Source organism: Hyla sarda, chromosome 6, assembly GCF_029499605.1.
Source record: "Hyla sarda isolate aHylSar1 chromosome 6, aHylSar1.hap1, whole genome shotgun sequence".
Taxonomy (NCBI): domain Eukaryota; kingdom Metazoa; phylum Chordata; class Amphibia; order Anura; family Hylidae; genus Hyla; species Hyla sarda.
This window is the reverse complement of record NC_079194.1, coordinates 33,828,758-33,850,202: the sequence shown is the minus strand read 5'-3', so window position 1 is coordinate 33,850,202 and position 21,445 is coordinate 33,828,758. Positions and strand designations below refer to the sequence as shown.

The window sequence follows — 21,445 nt, the reverse complement described above, 5'->3', positions numbered from 1 at the left end:
AGTGGTGAAGGAGCGACAGAAATGTGGGTGTCGATAGTCAAAAGCGAACAGACATTGCAAAATTAGATCAAGTTAAAAACCTTAAAAAATGCATTGAAAACAAAAAAATGAAACAGAAAGGATATATCTGGATCTGACGTGAGGTGCTCTAGGTCTCTTTAGCATATCAAGGGTTAAACATCATAAGGGATTGCAGACATGAGCGTGAAATGGAAGAGGCCACCTTGTTTCAGAACCTGTCATACTGCTTGAAAATCACATTCGAGAGGTAAAAGGCCTTAGGGTTTTTAACCTAAAATAAAAAGGCCCTTTTTCTTTATTTTTTTTGTACCGTCGAAAGTTGAGTTGACGCTGGCAGTGCCACATCAATAGAAGGCAGTCACATCTATCAGTCTTTACGGCGGAGGAGACAATCATTGCTTGTGATAGAAGTGAGGAGGGAAGAAGAAAAGTTCCCCCAGTTTTTCATGTCACAATGAAGAGGAAAGTGACAGAGGAGCGGAGAGAGGGACTTAGCACTAGCGGGGCAGATACTGGAGGGGCAATGTCCGCATGGAGAAGAATACAGGGCTCACAATGGCTGGGTGTCTGACAAAAGGAAAGGTTTATGGGGAATCTGCAAGCTGTCACTCTTTATTAGACGCTACGAAAGCTAACGCAGCCTCAGATAGTTTACTGAGTGTATATACTACAGCGCAGCTATTGTACGCACACCCGTCAGCCATAACATGGTATTGTGTAGGTCCCTCATAGAAACAAAACAGCTCGGACCCATCGAGGCCTGAACACCACAAGATAGCCAAAGATGTCCTGTGGTATCTGCACCAAGAAGTTAAAGGGGTACTCCACTGCTAGACATCTTATCCCCAATCTAAAGGATAGGGGATAAGATGTCTGATCGTGAGGGTCCCGCTGCTGCGGCCTCCCGTAACACCCGGCATTCTAAACAAATGCCAGGTTCCTGCAGCAGTGGTTGGGACTTCATGGCCACGCCCCCTCATGATGTCACACCACACCCTCTCCATTCGTGTCTATAGGAGGGGGCGTGTCGGCTGACACGCCCCTCCCATAGACATGAATGGAGGGGTGTGGCGTGACATCACGAGGGGGCGTGGTCGTGACGGCAGAATCACTGCCTCCAGCTGCCTCCAGCTCCGAGCTTTCTGAACAAAATGCGGAGCACCCCTTTAACAGCAGATGCTGTAAGTTGTGAGGTGCGGCCTCCATGAATTGGTCTTGTCTCTCCAGCACATCCCACAGATGATCAATCGGATTGGGATCTGGAGAATTTGGAGGCAGAGTCACCACCTTGATCTCTTTATGATGTTCCTTATTCCTGAACAAGGTCTGTAGTATGGCCGGGGGGGCATTATCCTGCTGAAGTTAGGGAATCACAGTAACATCCACATGGTGCCAGAACCCAAGATTTACAGAACACTGCCCATCACACTGCCACAGTCGGCTTGTCTTCTTCACATAGTGTATCTTGGCACTATCTCTTCTTCTAAAAAGTGATGCACACACGCACCCAGCCATCCATATGATGGGAAACATGATTTACCAGTGTAGGCAGTCTTTTTAAAGGACATCTGTAGTCCTTCGGGGCCCCGGCATTCTGCCGAAAGGGAGCGTTTCTTCCCCGCAAGACGGGGTGGCTGAAACACCCCCTCCATGTTTCTCTATGGGATATGGGGCCCCTTCCAGCAGAATGCCGGGGCCCTGTACAGGAGATCTCGGAGGGGTGGGGGTCATAGCGCCTGGACCACTCGCAATCTATAACTTATCCCCTATCCTTCGGACGGGGGATAACTTATTTTACACTACAGATGCCCTTTAACTATTGCTCCATGCCCATTGTAGACACATTGATATTTCGTTTTCATATAGATCCAAACAATGGGCTCTGACCTCATATAACATATAACAAGCTGCAATGTCCTGTGTGATCTGACTTCTTTCTATCATGACCAGCCAGAATCTCTCCGTGAACCAACCAGATGGGTTAGCTTTGACCACCCTTCCTTACATCAATAAACCTTGGGTGCTCATGACCAGTTCACTAGTTGTCCTTCCTTCGAGCACTTTGTTAGGTACAAACCACTTCTTATCTGGGACCCCCCCCCCCCCCCCCCCCCAAGATGACTGGCCACTCAGATCCTTACAAAGGTGTCATTGTGAAGAGACAATCCATGTTATTCTCTGCAGGTTTCAGAGGCTTTTACATTGTGGCTGATATTTTTAATTTACATGCATGCTGTAAAAAGGGATCCAACATGTTTACATAATTTTAAGAGAGGAAGTGAAAGGTTATTTCGTTTTCATACAGATCCAAACATATACCTTGCAAATGGATGCTACTATCAGTGTTGTGGCAAACATAACACCTGAGCCTTAAAGGGGTACTCCGGTGGAAAACAAATGTTTTCAAATCAACTGGTGCCAAAAATGTATACAGATGTGTAAATTACCTCTATTTAATCTTAACCCTTCCAGTACTTATCAGTTGCTGTATGCTCCAGGGGAAGTTGTGACGTTCTTTCCAGTCTGACCACAGTGCTCTCTGCTGACACCTTTGTGAATATCAGGAACTGAGTAGAGGAAAATCCCCATAGGAAACCTATCCTGCTCAGAACAGTTCCTGACACAGACAGAGGTGTCAGCAGAGAGCACTGTGGTCAGACTGGAAATAACTACACAACTTCCTCTGGAGCATACAGCAGCTGATAAGTACTGAAAGGATTAAGATTTTTAAACAGAAGCAATTTACAAATCTGTTTAACTTTCTGCCATCAGTTGATTTGAAAACATTTGTTTTCCACCGGAGTACCCCTTTAAGGGTACAGCCCCTCTTTCCTGCTGCAACATGAGGAAAAAATAATGCCAACATGCAGAGGCCAATGGGTTATACTGCAATTTTACCTGCAAAATCATTAAAGGGGTACTCTGGAGAGCTGAAACTTATCCCTTACCCACAGCAAGACAGACAGGACCCCAGTCTTAGTGGGTGTTTGGTTGATAGGGCTGTCTATCTCGGAAGGTTGGTCATGGACCGCACCAAGGACGGGTAAGTACAGGAGATCATGGGGGACCCCAGCAGTTGGAACCCCCCTATCCCCATGATCAGAGACTTATCTGCTTTCCTGTGTATAAGGGATAAGTTTCAGTTCTTCAAAGTACTCCTGTAAGTCATTGGCCACCCCAGGCCACCAGAACTGAAGACTACCCTAAAGGTCTTCTTTATACAGACTTTTTGTGGCCTTTTTTGGTTTACAAAAATGCCTCTAAAACACCAGTTATTTGGATGTTGCATTTACAAAAAACTACATAAAACCCAACCAAACCTGGTCCATTTTTGGTTTAGGCTTCAATAACTGCTTCAAAAAGCTGAATGTAAGAACACACATCTATACTAGGTTCTCATACCACAGATGTAGCTTTTGTTTTAGTCAGAAGGTTGATAAAAAAAAGAACCAAAAAGAAAAAAAAAAGAGAAGAAAAAGGAAGAGAAGGTTAACTTAACGTATCAAAAAATAAATAAATAAATAAAACGACACCAAACCTCGCTAAATCTCACTTAATGTGATATATTTTATTGTTGTCTAGAGATGAGTAAAATCGATTCAGCCTAAATCGGAATTAAATTTGAATTCTTTAAAATTTAAAGTTTTTTATATTAGTTTGGATTTGTTTAGTCCCTTACTCCTGTACACTAGGCAGCCTGGGGGTAAGGAGTGATGCTATATGCATCAGAGCTTCCTCCAACTTACATTAGTTGGGCCGGACACTCTGTATCGGCTCAGCTAATGTGGTAAAAGAACGCATGTGCTTGAGACACGTTCAGAGGCCGTGATTCCCTCTCTACTCTTTTATTGACATAAAGATGAAAACGTTTTAACAAAGCGCTGGATGGAATTGCTTCTCCTTGCACATGGTGCCTCACCCTCTGTTCCGCATTTACTGACAGGGGTCCCTGCTTCTGTTCATACTTTGTATGAGCAATAGTGGCGCTTCCAAATCCAAATGGGCCTGACCAAAATCAACCTGACAGAATTTACTGAATCAGACTTGAAACAAATCTTGACAGACTCCCTCATCTCTATTCTTATGTTTATATATATATATATGATATATATATATATATATATATATATATATAGATCACAGACATGAACCGCAGCACACCAAATTAACGTGAAGTGGTCTTTATTCCAACCAACAGAGCAACGTTTCAGATGCCCATGCGTCCTTTCTCAAGCCAAGGCTTGAGAAAGGACGCATGGGCGTCTGAAACGTTGTTCTGTTGGTTGGAATAAAGACCACTTCACGTTAATTTGGTGTGCTGCGGTTCATGTCTGTGATCTGAATCTAGGAAGAGCTCCTGACCTGGGCTTATTTCCGCTTGCACCCCTTATGACTAAAGGACTGATGTGCCGCTCCACTTGCTTGTTTTCCTATATATATATATATATATATATATATATATATATATATATATATACTGCATATACAGGACTGGTGCAAGGATTTCTATTTTTACCACCCCCTTGACTCCTCCCTTTGAGGCCCCACCTTACTACTGGGATGACACTCTAACAAACCCCCTTCTCATGTAATCACCTTACTACTGGGGTGGCAGCTTAGCGGCTGTCAGGACCTGGAGAAGTAACTCTCTTGCAGAGGGCAGAATGGCTCCCCCATCATGAGGATGCCTATTTTTGCCTATAGGTGGAGCCAGCCCTGGATATATATATATATATATATATATATATATCCATGGAAAGAGATGGCAGCACACAGCAGTTAATCAATCCAGGTGAAGTTTATTCATCCCTAGGCACAATACAAGGTGCTACGTTTCAACGACCTCACATCGTCTTTTTCAAGCATGTCAAAGTGAATTAAGGGGCTGTTTAAATAGCCCAAGAAAAGTACTTGCAATTACATACAGTAATACTCAATTATAATAAAAGTGCAATAACAGTGTTGTAAACATAATATAATTAAAAGCTGAGGATAAACATGTGCAAATTAAAAACCATCTGTATCTAAAAACAGATGCCGATCGCATTAACAGTATAGTATACATCATAAATGAACTAATAACCAATTATGTACAGTGAATACACTCACCCTGACAAGCGTGGGTTGTTCGTACATTACTAAGCGTGGGGAAAAAACAAATACGCAGGCGCAAGCATAACGCCTGCGTCTGCGTCAGGACGTAGCCAGACAGAGATAGCCAATCAGAGAACGGCATCATGGTAGTCCTGGAAACATAGGAGTTGCCTAGGCGCGCAGACTCAGTATTCACAATGAAGTACAGAGCGCCATCTTTAAAGTGGGATAAATACATATGAGTGAGTACAATTCGCCCATCACATAGATCATCAGGCAAAAGTCGTAACAAGTGAAACGGGATTTCTCACAGAGAAGCATACATACCAGGGCACCTCCAAAGTCCACTTCTGGGTATCACATTTTAGCCTCAATCTCTCACAAGGGCAAGGAGAGTTCGGCCCCTGTCGGCATTGTGGGAGCGACGCGCAACATAGAGCCACTCCCAACTGTCATCAGGAGTGTTTCCCATTGGAACCCAGTACGGGGGAGGATATTAGCCCTAATCATACACCCACGCATATCCCTGTGTCACCATTGTTACAGTACATCACATACGTAGAAATATGAAAGTAGAAAAGAAAATCTGAGTATATCATCTTGCTGGCCATGGCTATAGTTTCACATATGGCTCCATCCTGAATAATAGTACAGATGTAGAGAAAAATAAAGTTCCGCTTGTCAGTCAGGAGTGGTGTATTGTTCATTAATTTCTTATCCTGAAAATTGAAGAAGAAATAATTAGCAAAAGAAATATGTACATATGTATAAAAAGAAATTCACTTTAAGACCAATCCTACCAAAATAGGAAGCACTAAAACCATTGGAAATATATAGGACATCAGTCATCTAGTAGCCATTTTGCTGTAGGTCTTAAATTCAATATTAAGGCCATTTGGTTTGAGAGTATTAAGATTGTATATCCATCTAAGTTCTAGTTTTTTTAAAACCATAATTCTATCACCACCCCTCTTCATCATTGGGACATGGTCTACAATCATAGAACGTAAGTCCTTTTCTAAATGTTTTTGTTCAAGAAAGTGTTTAGAGACTGGTAAGTCCGTGCGTGGTTTTCTGATACTGTATCTGTGCTGGTTTAGTCTACCTTTAAAATCACAGGTTGTCTCACCTATATATAACAGATTACACGGGTCCCATAAAATATAAATCACATATTCGGAACTACATGTGAGGTAAAAATTAATAGTATATTCTTTACCAGTCATAGGATGGATAACATTCTTACCCTTCTAATAATAATAATAATAATAATAATTTTATTTATATAGCGCCTACAGATTCCGCAGCACGGAATATACCTACAATTCACGCATGAGAGGCAAGGGTAGCAACCTTTTTTTTTAATTGTAAGATATTTTTGTTTGTCCTCACCGCCTACCGCTACATCAGTTTTTACAAGCCTGTCCCTCAAATTGGGGGCTCTTCGGTATGACATCATAGGTGGAGCTTGAAATGAAGGGATATTAGGATAATTGCGACTAACAATATGCCAATGTTTTTTAATGGCGGAGGCAATTTTATTAGAGCAGTCATTAAATGTGGTAATCATCGGAACTCTATCAGTTTTAGAGTCCCCATGTGTTACCTCCGATGAATAGTGTTTTACTTTTTCTCTCTGTCTTTTAATAAGCTTCGAGGGATAACCTCTCTGACAAAACTCGTATGTCATTTTATCAAGTGCTCTGTCCAATTCATTGTCATTATCAGTAATTCTTTTAGCCCTAATCATTTGACTAAATGGCAGAGACTCAACCATCGCCCGTGGGTGACAACTTTCAACGCGTAACAAATTGTTACAATCGGTGGCTTTACGATACAGATCTGTGGTCAATTTCTCTCCCTCAATGGTTACAGAAACATCCAAAATGGTATGGTTTCTCTAGATTGTACCAAAGTAAATTTGATGTCAGGGTCCACAGTATTTAAGAACTGGTGAAAATCAGACAACTCTTGTTCAGTCCCTGTCCAAATTAGGAAGACGTCGTCTATGTATCACCACCACCCAAGGATATGCCTTGAGTGGTGGGACACATAGACGACGCTCTCCTCAACTGCAACAATGATATAACAAAATCAATCCTAGGTGTAGCCCAAGCGTCATCTACCAGCATTTTGCGTACTGCCTCCACACCCCGTGAGTGGGGAATGGATGTATATAAGGAGACTACATCAAAGGAGGCAATGATGGTATTGGTGGGAATATTAATGTCCCTAATTTTGCTTAAAAAATCGGATGTATCCCTCACATAAGATTTGGCTCTAATCGCATAGTTTCTAAGTAAACGGTCCAAAAAAAAATGGAAATGTGTCCCACCACTCAAGGCATATCCTTGGGTGGTGACGATACATAGACAACATCTTCTTAATTTGGACAGGGACTGAACAAGAGTTGTCTGATTTTCACCAGTTCTTAAATACTGTGGACCCTGACATCAAATTTACTTTGGTACAATCTAGAGAAACCATACAATTTTTGGATGTTTCTGTAACCATTGAGGGAGAGAAATTGACCACAGATCTGTATCGTAAAGCCACCGATTGTAACACTTTGTTACGCTTTGAAAGTTGTCACCCACTGGCGATGGTTGAGTCTCTGCCATTTAGTCAAATGATTAGGGCTAAAAGAATTACTGATAATGACAATAAATTGGACAGATCACTTGATAAAATGACATACGAGTTTTGTCAGAGAGGTTATCCCTCGAAACTTATTAAAAGACAGAGACAAAAAGTAAAACACAGAGTTCCGATGATTACCACATTTAATGACTGCTCTAATAAAATTGCCTCCGCCATTAAAAAAAACATTGGCATATTGTTAGTCTCAATTATCCTAATATCCCTTCATTTCAAACTGCACCTATGATGTCATACCGAAGAGCCCCCAATTTGAGGGACAGACTTGTAAAAACTGATGTAGCCATAGGCGGTGAGGACAAACAAAAATATCTTACAATTAAAAATAAAGGTTGCTACCCTTGCCTCTCATGCGTGAATTTTAGGTATATCCAGAAGGGTAAGAATTTTATCCATCCTATGACTGGTAAAGAATATACTATTAATTTTTACCTCACATGTAGTTCCGAATATGTGATTTATATTTTATGGTGCCCATGTAATCTGTTATATATAGGTGAGACAACCTGTGATTTTAAAGGTAGACTAAACCAGCACAGATACAGTATCATAAAACAACGCACTGACTTACCAGTCTCTAAACACTTTCTTGAACAAAAACATTTAGAAAAGGACTTACGTGCTATGATTGTAGACCATGTCCCAATGATGAAGAGGGGTGGTGATAGAATTATGGTTTTAAAAAAACTAGAACTTAGATGGATATACAATCTTAATACTCTCAAACCAAATGGCCTTAATATTGAATTTAAGACCTACAGCAAAATGGCTACTAGATGACTGATGTCCTATATATTTCCAATGGTTTTAGTGCTTCCTATTCTGGTAGGATTGGTCTTAAAGTGAATTTCTTTTTATACATATGTACATATTTCTTTTGCTAATTATTTCTTCTTTAATTTTCAGGATAAGAAATTAATGAACAATACACCACTCCTGACTGACAAGCGGAGCTTTATTTTTCTCTACATCTGTACTATTATTCAGGATGGAGCCATATGTGAAACTATAGCCATGGCCAGCAAGATGACATACTCAGATCTTCTTTTCTACTTTCATATTTCTACGTATGTGATGTACTGTAACAATGGTGACACGGGGATATGCTTGGGTGTATGATTAGGGCTAATATCCTCCCCCGTACTGGGGTCCAATGGGAAACACTCCTGATGACAGTTGGGAGTGGCGCTATGTTGCGCGTCGCTCCCACAATGCCGACAGGGGCCGAACTCTCCTTGCCCTTGTGAGAGATTGAGGCTAAAATGTGATACCCAGAAGTGGACTTTGGAGGTGCCCTGGTATGTATGCTTCTCTGTGAGAAATCCCGTTTCACTTGTTACGACTTTTGCCTAATGATCTATGTGATGGGCGAATTGTACTCACTCATATGTATTTATCCCACTTTGAAGATGGCGCTCTGTACTTCAATGTGAATACTGAGTCTGCACGCCTAGGCAACTCCTATGTTTCCAGGACTATCATGATGCCGTTCTGTGATTGGCTATCTCTGTCTGGCTCCGTCCTGACGCAGACGCAGGCGTTATGCTTGCGCCTGCGTATTTGTTTTTTCCCCACGCTTAGTAATGTACAAACAACCCGCACTTCTCAGGGTGAGTGTATTCACTGTACATAATTGGTTATTAGTTCATTTATGATGTATACTATACTGTTAATGCGATCGGCATCTGTTTTTAGATACAGATGGTTTTTAATTTGCACGTTTATCCTCAGCTTTTAATTGTATTATGTTTACAACACTGTTATTGCATTTTTATTACAATTGAGTATTACTGTATGTAATTGCAAGTACTTTTCTTGGGCTATTTAAACAGCCCCTTAATTCACTTTGACATGCTTGAAAAAGACGATGTGAGGTCGTTGAAACGTAGCACCTTGTATTGTGCCTAGGGATGAATAAACTTCACCTGGATTGATTAACTGCTGTGTGCTGCCATCTCTTTCCATGGATATCTTTGCTTTTGGATCTCTTACCAAGACCCAGATGATGGCGCGCACCGACATATGATTTATTACTCTTTGTGGATGTGCTGTTCTTTCTTCTCTTCTATATACATATATACACAGTGGGGCAAAAAAGTATGTAGTCAGCCACCAATTGTGCAAGTTCTCCTACTCTAAAAGATGAGTGGCCTGGAATTTTCATCATAGGTATACCTCAACTATGAGTAACAGAAAAGAGGGAAATAATACAGGAAATCACATTGTCTGATTTGTAAAGAATTTATTTGCAAATTATGGTGGAAAATAAGTATTTGGTCACCTACAATCAAGCAAGATTTCTGGCTCTCACAGACCTGTAACTTCTTCTTTAAGAGTCTCCTCTGTCCTCCACTCATTACCTGTATTATTGGCACCTGTTTGAACTTGCGGTCAGTATAAAAGACAACTGTCCACAACCTCAAACAGTCACACTACAAACTTTACTATGGCCAAGACCAAAGAGCTGTCGAAGGACACCAGAAACAAAATGGTAAACCTGCACCAGGCTGGGAAGACCGAATCTGCCATAGGCAAGCAGCTTGGTGTCAAAAGATCAACTGTGGGAGCAATTATTAGAAAATGGAAGACATACAAGACCACTGATAATCTCCCTGGATCTGGGGCTCCAAGCAAGATTTCATCCCGTAGTGTCAAAATGATCACAAGAACGATGAGCAAAAATCCCAGAACCACACGGGGAGACCTAGTGGATGAACTGCAGAGAGCTGGGACTAAAGTAACGAAGGCTACCATCAGTAACACCCTATGCTGCCAGGGATTCAAATCATGCAGTGCCAGACATGTCCCCCTGCTTAAGCCAGTACATGTCTGGGCCCATCTAAAGTTTGCTAAAGAGCAGTTAGATGATCCAGAAGAGGATTGGTAGAATGTCATATGGTCAAATGAAACCAAAGTAGAACTTTTTGGTAAAAAATTAACCTGTCGTGTTTGGAGGAGAAAGAATGCTGAGTTGCATCCAAAGAACACCATACCTACTGTGAAGCATGGGGGTGGAAACATCATGCTTTGAGGCTGTTTTTCTGCTAAGGTACCAGGACGACTGATCCGTGTAAAGGAAAGAATGAATGGGGCCATGTATCGTGAGATTTTCTGTGAAAATCTCCTTCCATCAGCAAGGGCATTGAAGATAAAACCTGGCTGGGTCTTTCAGCATGACAATGATCCCAAACACACATCCCGGGCAATGAAGGTGTTACGCCGAGCGCTCCGGGTCCCCGCTCCTCCCCGGAGCGCTCGCTACACTCTCTCCGCTGCAGCGCTCCGGTCAGATCCACTGACCCGGGGCGCTGCGATTCTGCTTCCAGCCGGGATGCGATTCGCGATGCGGGTAGCGCCCGCTCGCGATGCGCACCCCGGCTCCCGTACCTGACTCGCTCTCCCTCGGTCCTGTCCCGGCGCGCGCGGCCCCGCTCCCTAGGGCGCGCGCGCGACGGGTCTTTGCGATTTAAAGGGCCACTGCGCCGCTGATTGGCGCAGTGATTCCAATTAGTGTCTTCACCTGTGCACTTCCCTATATCACCTCACTTCCCCTGCACTTCCCTGCCGGATCTTGTTGCCATTGTGCCAGTGAAAGCGTTCCTTGTATGTTCCTAGCCTGTGTTCCAGACCTCCTGCCGTTGCCCCTGACTACGATCCTTGCTGCCTGCCCCGACCTTCTGCTACGTCCGACCTTGCTTCTGTCTACTCCCTTGTACCGCGCCTATCTTCAGCAGCCAGAGAGGTTGAGCCGTTGCTAGTGGATACGACCTGGTCACTACCGCCGCAGCAAGACCATCCCGCTTTGCGGCGGGCTCTGGTGAAAACCAGTAGTGACTTAGAACCGATCCACTAGCACGGTCCACGCCAATCCCTCTCTGGCACAGAGGATCCACTACCCGCCAGCCGGCATCGTGACAGTAGATCCGGCCATGGATCCCGCTGAAGTTCCTCTGCCAGTTGTCGCTGACCTCACCACGGTGGTCGCCCAGCAGTCACAACAGATAGCGCAACAAGGCCAACAGCTGTCTCAACTGACCGTTATGCTACAACAGTTACTACCACAGCTTCAGCAGTCATCTCCTCCGCCAGCTCCTGCACCTCCTCCGCAGCGAGTGGCCGCTCCTGGGCTACGCCTATCCTTGCCGGATAAATTTGATGGGGACTCTAAGTTTTGCCGTGGCTTTCTTTCCCAATGTTCCCTGCATCTGGAGATGATGTCGGACCTGTTTCCCACTGAAAGGTCTAAGGTGGCTTTCGTAGTCAGCCTTCTGTCCGGAAAAGCCCTGTCATGGGCCACACCGCTCTGGGACCGCAATGACCCCGTCACTGCCTCTGTACACTCCTTCTTCTCGGAAATCCGAAGTGTCTTTGAGGAACCTGCCCGAGCCTCTTCTGCTGAGACTGCCCTGTTGAACCTGGTCCAGGGTAATTCTTCCGTTGGCGAGTATGCCGTACAATTCCGTACTCTTGCTTCAGAATTGTCCTGGAATAATGAGGCCCTCTGCGCGACCTTTAAAAAAGGCCTATCCAGCAACATTAAAGATGTTCTGGCCGCACGAGAAATTCCTGCTAATCTACATGAACTTATTCACCTAGCCACTCGCATTGACATGCGTTTTTCCGAAAGGCGTCAGGAGCTCCGCCAAGATATGGACTCTGTTCGCACGAGGCGTTTCTTCTCCTCGGCTCCTCTCTCCTCTGGTCCCCTGCAATCTGTTCCTGTGCCTCCCGCCGTGGAGGCTATGCAGGTCGACCGGTCTCGCCTGACACCTCAAGAGAGGACACGACGCCGCATGGAGAACCTCTGCCTGTACTGTGCTAGTACCGAACACTTCCTGAGGGATTGTCCTATCCGTCCTCCCCGCCTGGAAAGACGTACGCTGACTCCGCACAAAGGTGAGACAGTCCTTGATGTCTACTCTGCTTCTCCACGTCTTACTGTGCCTGTGCGGATGTCTGCCTCTGCCTTCTCCTTCTCTACCGTGGCCTTCTTGGACTCTGGATCTGCAGGAATTTTATTTTGGCCTCTCTCGTCAACAGGTTCAACATCCCAGTGACCAGTCTCGCCAGACCCCTTTACATCAATTGTGTAAACAATGAAAGATTGGACTGTACCATACGCTTCCGCACGGAGCCCCTTCTAATGAGCATCGGATCTCATCACGAGAGGATTGAACTTTTGGTCCTCCCCAATTGCACCTCGGAAATTCTCCTTGGACTTCCCTGGCTTCAACTTCATTCCCCAACCCTGGATTGGTCCACTGGGGAGATCAAGAGTTGGGGGCCCTCTTGTTCCAAGGACTGTCTAAGACCGGTTCCCAGTAACCCTTGCCGTGACTCTGTGGTTCCCTCAGTAACCGGTCTCCCTAAGGCCTATATGGACTTCGCGGATGTTTTCTGCAAAAAACAAGCTGAGACTCTACCTCCTCACAGGCCTTATGATTGCCCTATCGACCTCCTCCCGGGTACTACTCCACCCCGGGGCAGAATTTATCCTCTCTCTGCCCCAGAGACTCTTGCCATGTCTGAGTATGTCCAGGAAAATTTAAAAAAGGGCTTTATCCGTAAATCCTCCTCTCCTGCCGGAGCTGGATTTTTCTTTGTGTCCAAAAAAGATGGCTCCCTACGTCCTTGCATTGACTACCGCGGTCTTAATAAAATCACGGTTAAGAACCGCTACCCCCTACCCCTCATCTCTGAACTCTTTGATCGCCTCCAAGGTGCCCACATCTTTACTAAATTTGACTTAAGAGGCGCCTATAACCTCATCCGCATCAGAGAGGGGGATGAGTGGAAAACGGCGTTTAACACCAGAGATGGACACTTTGAGTATCTGGTCATGCCCTTTGGCCTGTGCAACGCCCCTGCTGTCTTCCAAGACTTTGTCAATGAAATTTTTCGTGATCTGCTATACTCCTGTGTTGTTGTATATCTAGACGATATCCTAATTTTCTCTGCCAATCTAGAAGAACACCGCCAGCATGTCCGTATGGTTCTTCAGAGACTTCGTGACAATCAACTCTATGCCAAAATTGAGAAATGTCTGTTTGAATGCCAATCTCTTCCTTTTCTAGGATATTTGGTCTCTGGCCAGGGACTACAAATGGATCCAGACAAACTCTCTGCCGTCTTAGATTGGCCACGCCCCTCCGGACTCCGTGCTATCCAACGCTTTTTGGGGTTCGCCAATTATTACAGGCAATTTATTCCACATTTTTCTACCGTTGTGGCTCCTATCATGGCTTTAACCAAAAAAAATGCCGATCCCAAGTCGTGGCCTCCTCAAGCGGAAGACGCCTTTAAACGACTCAAGTCTGCCTTTTCTTCGGCTCCCGTGCTCTCCAGACCTGACCCTTCCAAACCCTTCCTATTGGAGGTTGATGCCTCCTCAGTGGGAGCTGGAGCTGTTCTTTTACAAAAAAATTCTTCCGGGCATGCTGTCACTTGTGGTTTTTTTTCTAGGACCTTCTCTCCGGCGGAGAGGAACTACTCCATCGGGGATCGAGAGCTTCTAGCCATTAAATTAGCACTTGAGGAATGGAGGCATCTGCTGGAGGGATCAAGATTTCCAGTTATTATTTACACCGACCACAAGAACCTCTCCTACCTCCAGTCTGCCCAACGGCTGAATCCTCGCCAGGCCCGGTGGTCTCTGTTCTTTGCCCGATTTAATTTTGAGATTCACTTTCGTCCTGCCGATAAGAACATTAGGGCCGATGCTCTCTCTCGTTCCTCGGATGCCTCAGAAGTTGAACTCTCTCCGCAACACATCATTCCACCTGACTGCCTGATCTCCACTTCTCCAGCCTCCATCAGGCAAACTCCTCCAGGAAAGACCTTTGTTTCTCCACGCCAACGCCTCGGAATCCTCAAATGGGGTCACTCCTCCCATCTCGCTGGTCATGTGGGCATCAAGAAATCTGTGCAACTCATCTCCCGCTTCTATTGGTGGCCGACTCTGGAGACGGATGTTGTGGACTTTGTGCGAGCCTGCACTATCTGTGCCCGGGATAAGACTCCTCGCCAGAAGCCCGCTGGTTTTCTTCATCCCCTGCCTGTCCCCGAACAGCCTTGGTCTCTGATTGGTATGGATTTTATTACTGATTTACCCCCTTCCCGTGGCAACACTGTTATTTGGGTGGTCGTTGATCGATTCTCCAAAATGGCACATTTCATCCCTCTTCCTGGTCTTCCTTCAGCGCCTCAGTTGGCTAAACAATTTTTTGTACACATTTTTCGTCTTCACGGATTGCCTACGCAGATCGTCTCGGATAGAGGCGTCCAATTCGTGTCTAAATTCTGGAGGGCTCTCTGTAAACAACTCAAGATTAAATTAAATTTTTCTTCTGCATATCATCCCCAGTCCAATGGACAAGTAGAAAGAATTAACCAAGTCTTGGGTGATTATTTGCGACATTTTGTTTCCTCCCGCCAGGATGACTGGGCAGATCTCCTTCCATGGGCCGAATTCTCGTATAACTTCAGAGTCTCTGAATCTTCCTCCAAATCCCCATTTTTCGTGGTGTACGGCCGTCACCCTCTTCCCCCCCTCCCTACCCCCTTGCCCTCTGGTCTGCCCGCTGTGGATGAAATTTCTCGTGACCTTTCCATTATATGGAGAGAGACCCAAAATTCTCTCCTACAGGCTTCATCACGCATGAAGAGGTTCGCGGATAAGAAAAGAAGAGCTCCTCCCGTTTTTTCCCCTGGAGACAAGGTATGGCTCTCCGCTAAATATGTCCGCTTCCGTGTCCCTAGCTACAAGTTGGGACCACGCTATCTTGGTCCTTTCAAAATTTTGTGTCAAATTAATCCTGTCTCTTACAAACTTCTTCTTCCTCCTTCTCTTCGTATCCCTAATGCCTTTCACGTCTCTCTTCTTAAACCACTCATCCTCAACCGTTTTTCTCCCAAATCTGTTCCTCCCACTCCTGTTTCCGGCTCCTCGGACATCTTCTCTGTCAAAGAGATCTTAGCCTCTAAAAAGGTCAGAGGGAAAACTTTTTTTCTAGTGGACTGGGAGGGTTGTGGTCCTGAAGAGAGATCCTGGGAACCTGAGGACAACATCCTAGATAAAAGTCTGCTCCTCAGGTTCTCAGGCCCTAAAAAGAGGGGGAGACCCAAGGGGGGGGGTACTGTTACGCCGAGCGCTCCGGGTCCCCGCTCCTCCCCGGAGCGCTCGCTACACTCTCTCCGCTGCAGCGCTCCGGTCAGATCCACTGACCCGGGGCGCTGCGATTCTGCTTCCAGCCGGGATGCGATTCGCGATGCGGGTAGCGCCCGCTCGCGATGCGCACCCCGGCTCCCGTACCTGACTCGCTCTCCCTCGGTCCTGTCCCGGCGCGCGCGGCCCCGCTCCCTAGGGCGCGCGCGCGACGGGTCTTTGCGATTTAAAGGGCCACTGCGCCGCTGATTGGCGCAGTGATTCCAATTAGTGTCTTCACCTGTGCACTTCCCTATATCACCTCACTTCCCCTGCACTTCCCTGCCGGATCTTGTTGCCATTGTGCCAGTGAAAGCGTTCCTTGTATGTTCCTAGCCTGTGTTCCAGACCTCCTGCCGTTGCCCCTGACTACGATCCTTGCTGCCTGCCCCGACCTTCTGCTACGTCCGACCTTGCTTCTGTCTACTCCCTTGTACCGCGCCTATCTTCAGCAGCCAGAGAGGTTGAGCCGTTGCTAGTGGATACGACCTGGTCACTACCGCCGCAGCAAGACCATCCCGCTTTGCGGCGGGCTCTGGTGAAAACCAGTAGTGACTTAGAACCGATCCACTAGCACGGTCCACGCCAATCCCTCTCTGGCACAGAGGATCCACTACCCGCCAGCCGGCATCGTGACAGAAGGAGTGGCTTTGTAAGAAGCATTTCAAGGTCCTGGAGGGGCCTAGCCCGTCTCCAGATCTCAACCCCATAGAAAACCTTTGGAGGGAGTTGAAAGTCCATGTTGCCCAGCGACAGCCCCAAAACATCACTGCTCTAGAGGAGATCTGCATGGAGGAATGGGCCAAAATACCAGCAACAGTGTGTGAAAACCTTGTGAAGACATTGCCAACATAGGGTATATACAAAGTATTGAGATAAACTTTTGTTATTGACCAAATACTTATTTTCCACCATAATTTCCACCAAAAAGAAATTCTTTAAAAACCAGACAATAGGATTTCATGGATTTTTTTTTTCTCATCATGTCTCTCAAAGTTGAGGTATACCTATGATGAAAATTACAGGCCTCTCTAATCCTTTTAAGTGGGAAACTTGCACAATTCGTGGCTGACTAAATATTTTTTTCCCCCACTATATATATATATATTTAGGAGAAGTTACATGCCATGGTTGCTTGCTACATAGAGATACTCAATTGCAAAATCTAGCCTATGCGTCACATCACGGCACCCAATCCACCACTTCTCTCTCCGTTCTCTGAATGTAATGTATCTCAGCATAAAGTCCGGAGGAAATGTTCTAATCGAGCTAGAAATATATGAGACGCAATGAAGAAATTTACTTGAAATATATATAGCTCATCATGTACAAGTCCAGTTCACGCGGGTCTATTGACGGACAGGCCAAAGAACTCGTTGCAGAGTAAATGATTGCATTGCTATTATTTTGGGAGGAAACAGAGGCGCGAAGACATGTTGTAAGAATTACATAAGGAATTCTAGTCTAGACACGAACACTTCTGTAGAATCCACAGACGTATGTATTTGACTTACGGCCCATATTTAAAGCCAGGTTTTAAATTAGGCACAAGAAGACCATGCCAAAGGCAAGATTCAGATAAGAGTAATATTGGTGCTTATATATATTATACTCATGGTCGGGCTTAGACTTGAGACTGAGATCTGGCCTTGTTACACTTATCTGAAATTTGCCTATAGGTAGACCTCCCATGTTATGGGGTGGTAAATTGGTCACCATTTATACCTACAAACATGGGAAGAAGCTCTATAAAGCTGAAGACCCCCAACCTTGTCCTGAAGACCCCCCAACAGTCCAGGATTTACATTTTCCCTGTTCAATTCCAATGGAGTAACCAAAAATATTTGAAATATAGTTGGGTCTTGAGGACCGGGTTGGGCACCACCTAAAAATCTCACTAGAGATAGTTTGTCTATACGCTACAGTATTTCCTATACTAAATAGGCACATACATTAAAATGGTACTTATAGCCATAAAGCCATGTTTCAACATGCCGGCCCATTCCCATTGGATGGAAAAGCCATTAGTCTAGAACATTGAACCCCCAATCTGAGGCTCCCTAGGTGTTGGGAAACTACAACCTCCAGCATGCCGGGACAGCCAGCGGCATGTTGTAAGTTGTAGTTTCCCAACACCTAGAGAGCCACAGTTTGCAGACCACTGATTTAGACATTAGTAATACAGATGTAAGTAGGCGGGAAAGGTTAGGACTATATATGTATCTGTTCGGACTTTTTATGGGACAAAAGCACATATGGATTTTTAGAAATTATTACGGTAAGTAAAATTTTGAAAGGCCAGTGTTATCAGTGATCCATAAATTCATCAAAAACAAAGAAGCAAAACTGTTTAAAAAAGTGCACAATATGGCACTATTTTTTTTATTTATGTATTTCTTTATTTCTTTTATTATTTCTTTTTTCATTTTTTAGAAAGCCCTTAAAATTATTACTTTACTAAAAATCAAATAAAAAAAAAGTGCATTTATATTGTATAAAATGCTGAGCTAATTTTACCCTGTTGAAGTTTATGAAAAGGACAACACCACGAAGAAACCAGAGATAGAACACCGTACGACAGCAAACCCTTAGAAAAAACAACCTCATTCAGATGAACTGAATTTTGGACAGCAAAAATATTTGCAACAAATTCTGCAAACAAACTACATGTATATCCATCTTAACCAATAAATTAATTGTCCAGTACAAATTGTATGTATATTTAATACATAATAGCTTCGAATAGTATATCATATAGTATCAAATGTTGCGGACCTCCCTAAAAAAAAAGACTCGTACGTGTTCGCGCATTCATGCCCAAGCCCTGCAGTCACACCATGGATAAGCTGCATATGAAGAAGTCTATGCATCCAAAACATCTATTAAATTACTTAGGACATACTGTATATGTAAAACAATAAGAAAAAATTAAATAAAAATCATACACAAGTTTGGGTCCAATGCATTACAAAGTGCGGCACTCTTGGCAACATGGATGAGCCCCAGTATAGTTTGACCCATGATGAGCCTTTAGTCATAGATTGAACTTTACAATTAAGGTCAATGTTAAAGTTTTTGCTATCCGGTTTTATTTTAGCTATAATTTAGGAAAGATAAGTTTCCTATAAAGCTCAAGACCTTTTAATCCTGTCCTACAATCTATTGTACAAAGCATTCCAAAGTGCGGCACTCCCGGCAACATGTATGGTCCCCAGTATGATTTGATCCAAAATGGCCCTTTAGCCAAAGACTGAAGTTTACTATTAAGGTCAATTATAAAGTTATAACTATTTGGATTTATTTTAGCTATAATTTAGGAAAAATACGTTTCCTGTAAAGCTCAAGACCTCTTGATCCCGTCCAACAACCTATAGTACAAAGCATTTGAAATTGCAGCACTCCCAACGTCATGGATGAGCCCCAATATGGTTTGGTCCAAGATGACCCTTTATCCATAGATTGGACTGTACTATTAAGGTAATTGATACAGTTATAACTATCAGGTTTTGTTTAAGGTATAAATTACGAAAAATATGTTTCCTGTAAACTCAAGACCTCTTGATCTCATCCCACAATCTATAGTACAAAGCATTCTGAAGTGCGGCACCCCCGCAACATGGATGATCCCCATTATGGTTTGATATAAGATGACCCTTTAGCCAAAGATTGGACTGTATTATGAAGGTCAATGATAAAGTTCTAACTATTAACCTTTATTTTAGGTAGATTTTGGGAAAAACAGGTGTCCGTAAAGCTCAAGACTTCTTGATCTCTTCCCACAATCTATATTAGAAAACCAACCACTAGCCAATGCCAAAATCAACATTACCCTGTATATATATATATATATATATATATATATATATATATATATATATAATCTTCTAAGTAATATTATACAATATAAGCAGTGAGGTTTCAATAAGCACACGAGAGTATGTTAAAGCTTAGCACTTACCTAAGGTAACATGATTCTGGTCCCATAGAAGGAATCCAAGTACTAGAAGTTGTAGACCCCAATTCATGGTGCTGAAAGCTCCTGGTGCGTCTCTCCCTACAATATATACCATCCAGTTAACATCAGGTTAAGAACAATTCAGAATGAACTTAGAGAAGTGACATTTTCATGTATGGTGAGACCTTTGTTATCAATCCTCTTGCAGCTTCCTCTGTGACTTAGTGCTGTAAGTGCACCATGCAATGAAACCTTCAGACCGGAGCATAGTTTCGTCCTACCTACTTCTTCAAAGCTTCCAGGAAGTTGGGTTTTTAAACCCGCGCTGTCATTTCCTTAGCAAAACTTATGTGCTATGAGTGTGTCATAAAATAATAAGATGGAGCAGCCTAGCCCCCAGTGTAAAAAAACGTATTTATAGAGCGGGGTCTTTACGTGGGAGCTCGAAGATGTTGTGCTGTAATTTAGAATTTGTTTTCGTAGTATTCCCAAATTTACCCCCAATTGTGAAATGAAACATACAAGTAGTAAAATTATAGCATGAAGCACCAGTATGAAGTACATGCCATGTAAAGAGTACATGTCATTTCACTCGGTAACCGCAAAACATTTTTTCACAATACAAAACATATATTGTGCACCAGATAAAGGCAATATTTTAGGCTTTACATTACATTAACATAAATAGGGTCCAAAAAAACAGCATTCACGTCTGATATATAAGGGATTTATACATCAGACGTGAAGGGCCCCTAACTGAACCCACTGGCTTTAATGGGGTGCAAAAAACAGCACTAGTGGTTCCTTCATATATTGTACAAACAGCCCCCAACAGAACCCATTATTTTAATGGGGTCTTAAAAAACTCATCAATGGATCCTTTACATGTTAGAAATGAATGGCCCCTAACTAAACCCATTGGGGGAGATTTGTCAAAGGATTTAGACTGGTTTTTCCTATCTAAATTTGTCGCACAGAAAGTCGCAGTCTAAATATGTCCGACTTTTCAGCGACTTTTGCTTTAGAGGATTTTTACAACATGATGCATTTTAGTCTATTTTAGATGGAAAAATGCATTGGTGCTGAATTTATCAAAAGCGACTTTTCAGCAACAAGTCGCATCGGCTGAAAGTACGCCGAAATGTCAGACCATGCTGGAGCAGGTTTAAATACAGTCTAAAGCATAGATCACGAAGTCCCTGTACACAGAATTTATCAAGAGCCGTGCAACTTTTGATAAATTTGGCGCACAATAGACCGGCCTAACCCTCTGTAGTTTGGTCTATATTGATGCGGAACATAGACAGCTTTGATAAATCTCCCCCATTGATTTTAATGGGGTGTGAGAAAAAAAAGCACCAAAGGATCCTTTACATGTTAGAAATGCCCTTCCCCCAACACAACCCCTTTACTTGTGGTCTGAAAAAAACTGCGCCAGTACATTCCTTATTCGTTAGACATGAACAGCCCCCAATAGAACCCACTCACTTTAACCCCTTAAAGGGGTTCTCCAG

The 21,445-nt window shown here is 43.7% G+C and overlaps 1 protein-coding gene across 4 annotated transcripts in view; it reads right to left on the bottom strand.

Annotated features, from left to right (window-relative positions):
* Positions 1 to 21,445, bottom strand: part of PTPRC (protein tyrosine phosphatase receptor type C) — a 223,924-nt gene that overhangs the window by 184,952 nt on the left and 17,527 nt on the right. For 3 of the 4 annotated variants that reach the window (XM_056523472.1, XM_056523475.1, XM_056523474.1), the window contains exons 1-2: positions 20,117 to 20,200; positions 19,935 to 20,030 (exon numbers count right to left, since the gene is read on the bottom strand). In XM_056523472.1, the coding sequence (XP_056379447.1) occupies positions 19,935 to 20,001 (67 nt within the window). In that variant the 5' untranslated portion in view covers positions 20,002 to 20,030; positions 20,117 to 20,200. Of the gene's footprint in view, positions 1 to 19,934; positions 20,031 to 20,116; positions 20,201 to 21,445 lie in introns of those variants that run through there. The other variant, XM_056523473.1, reaches the window with a different exon arrangement.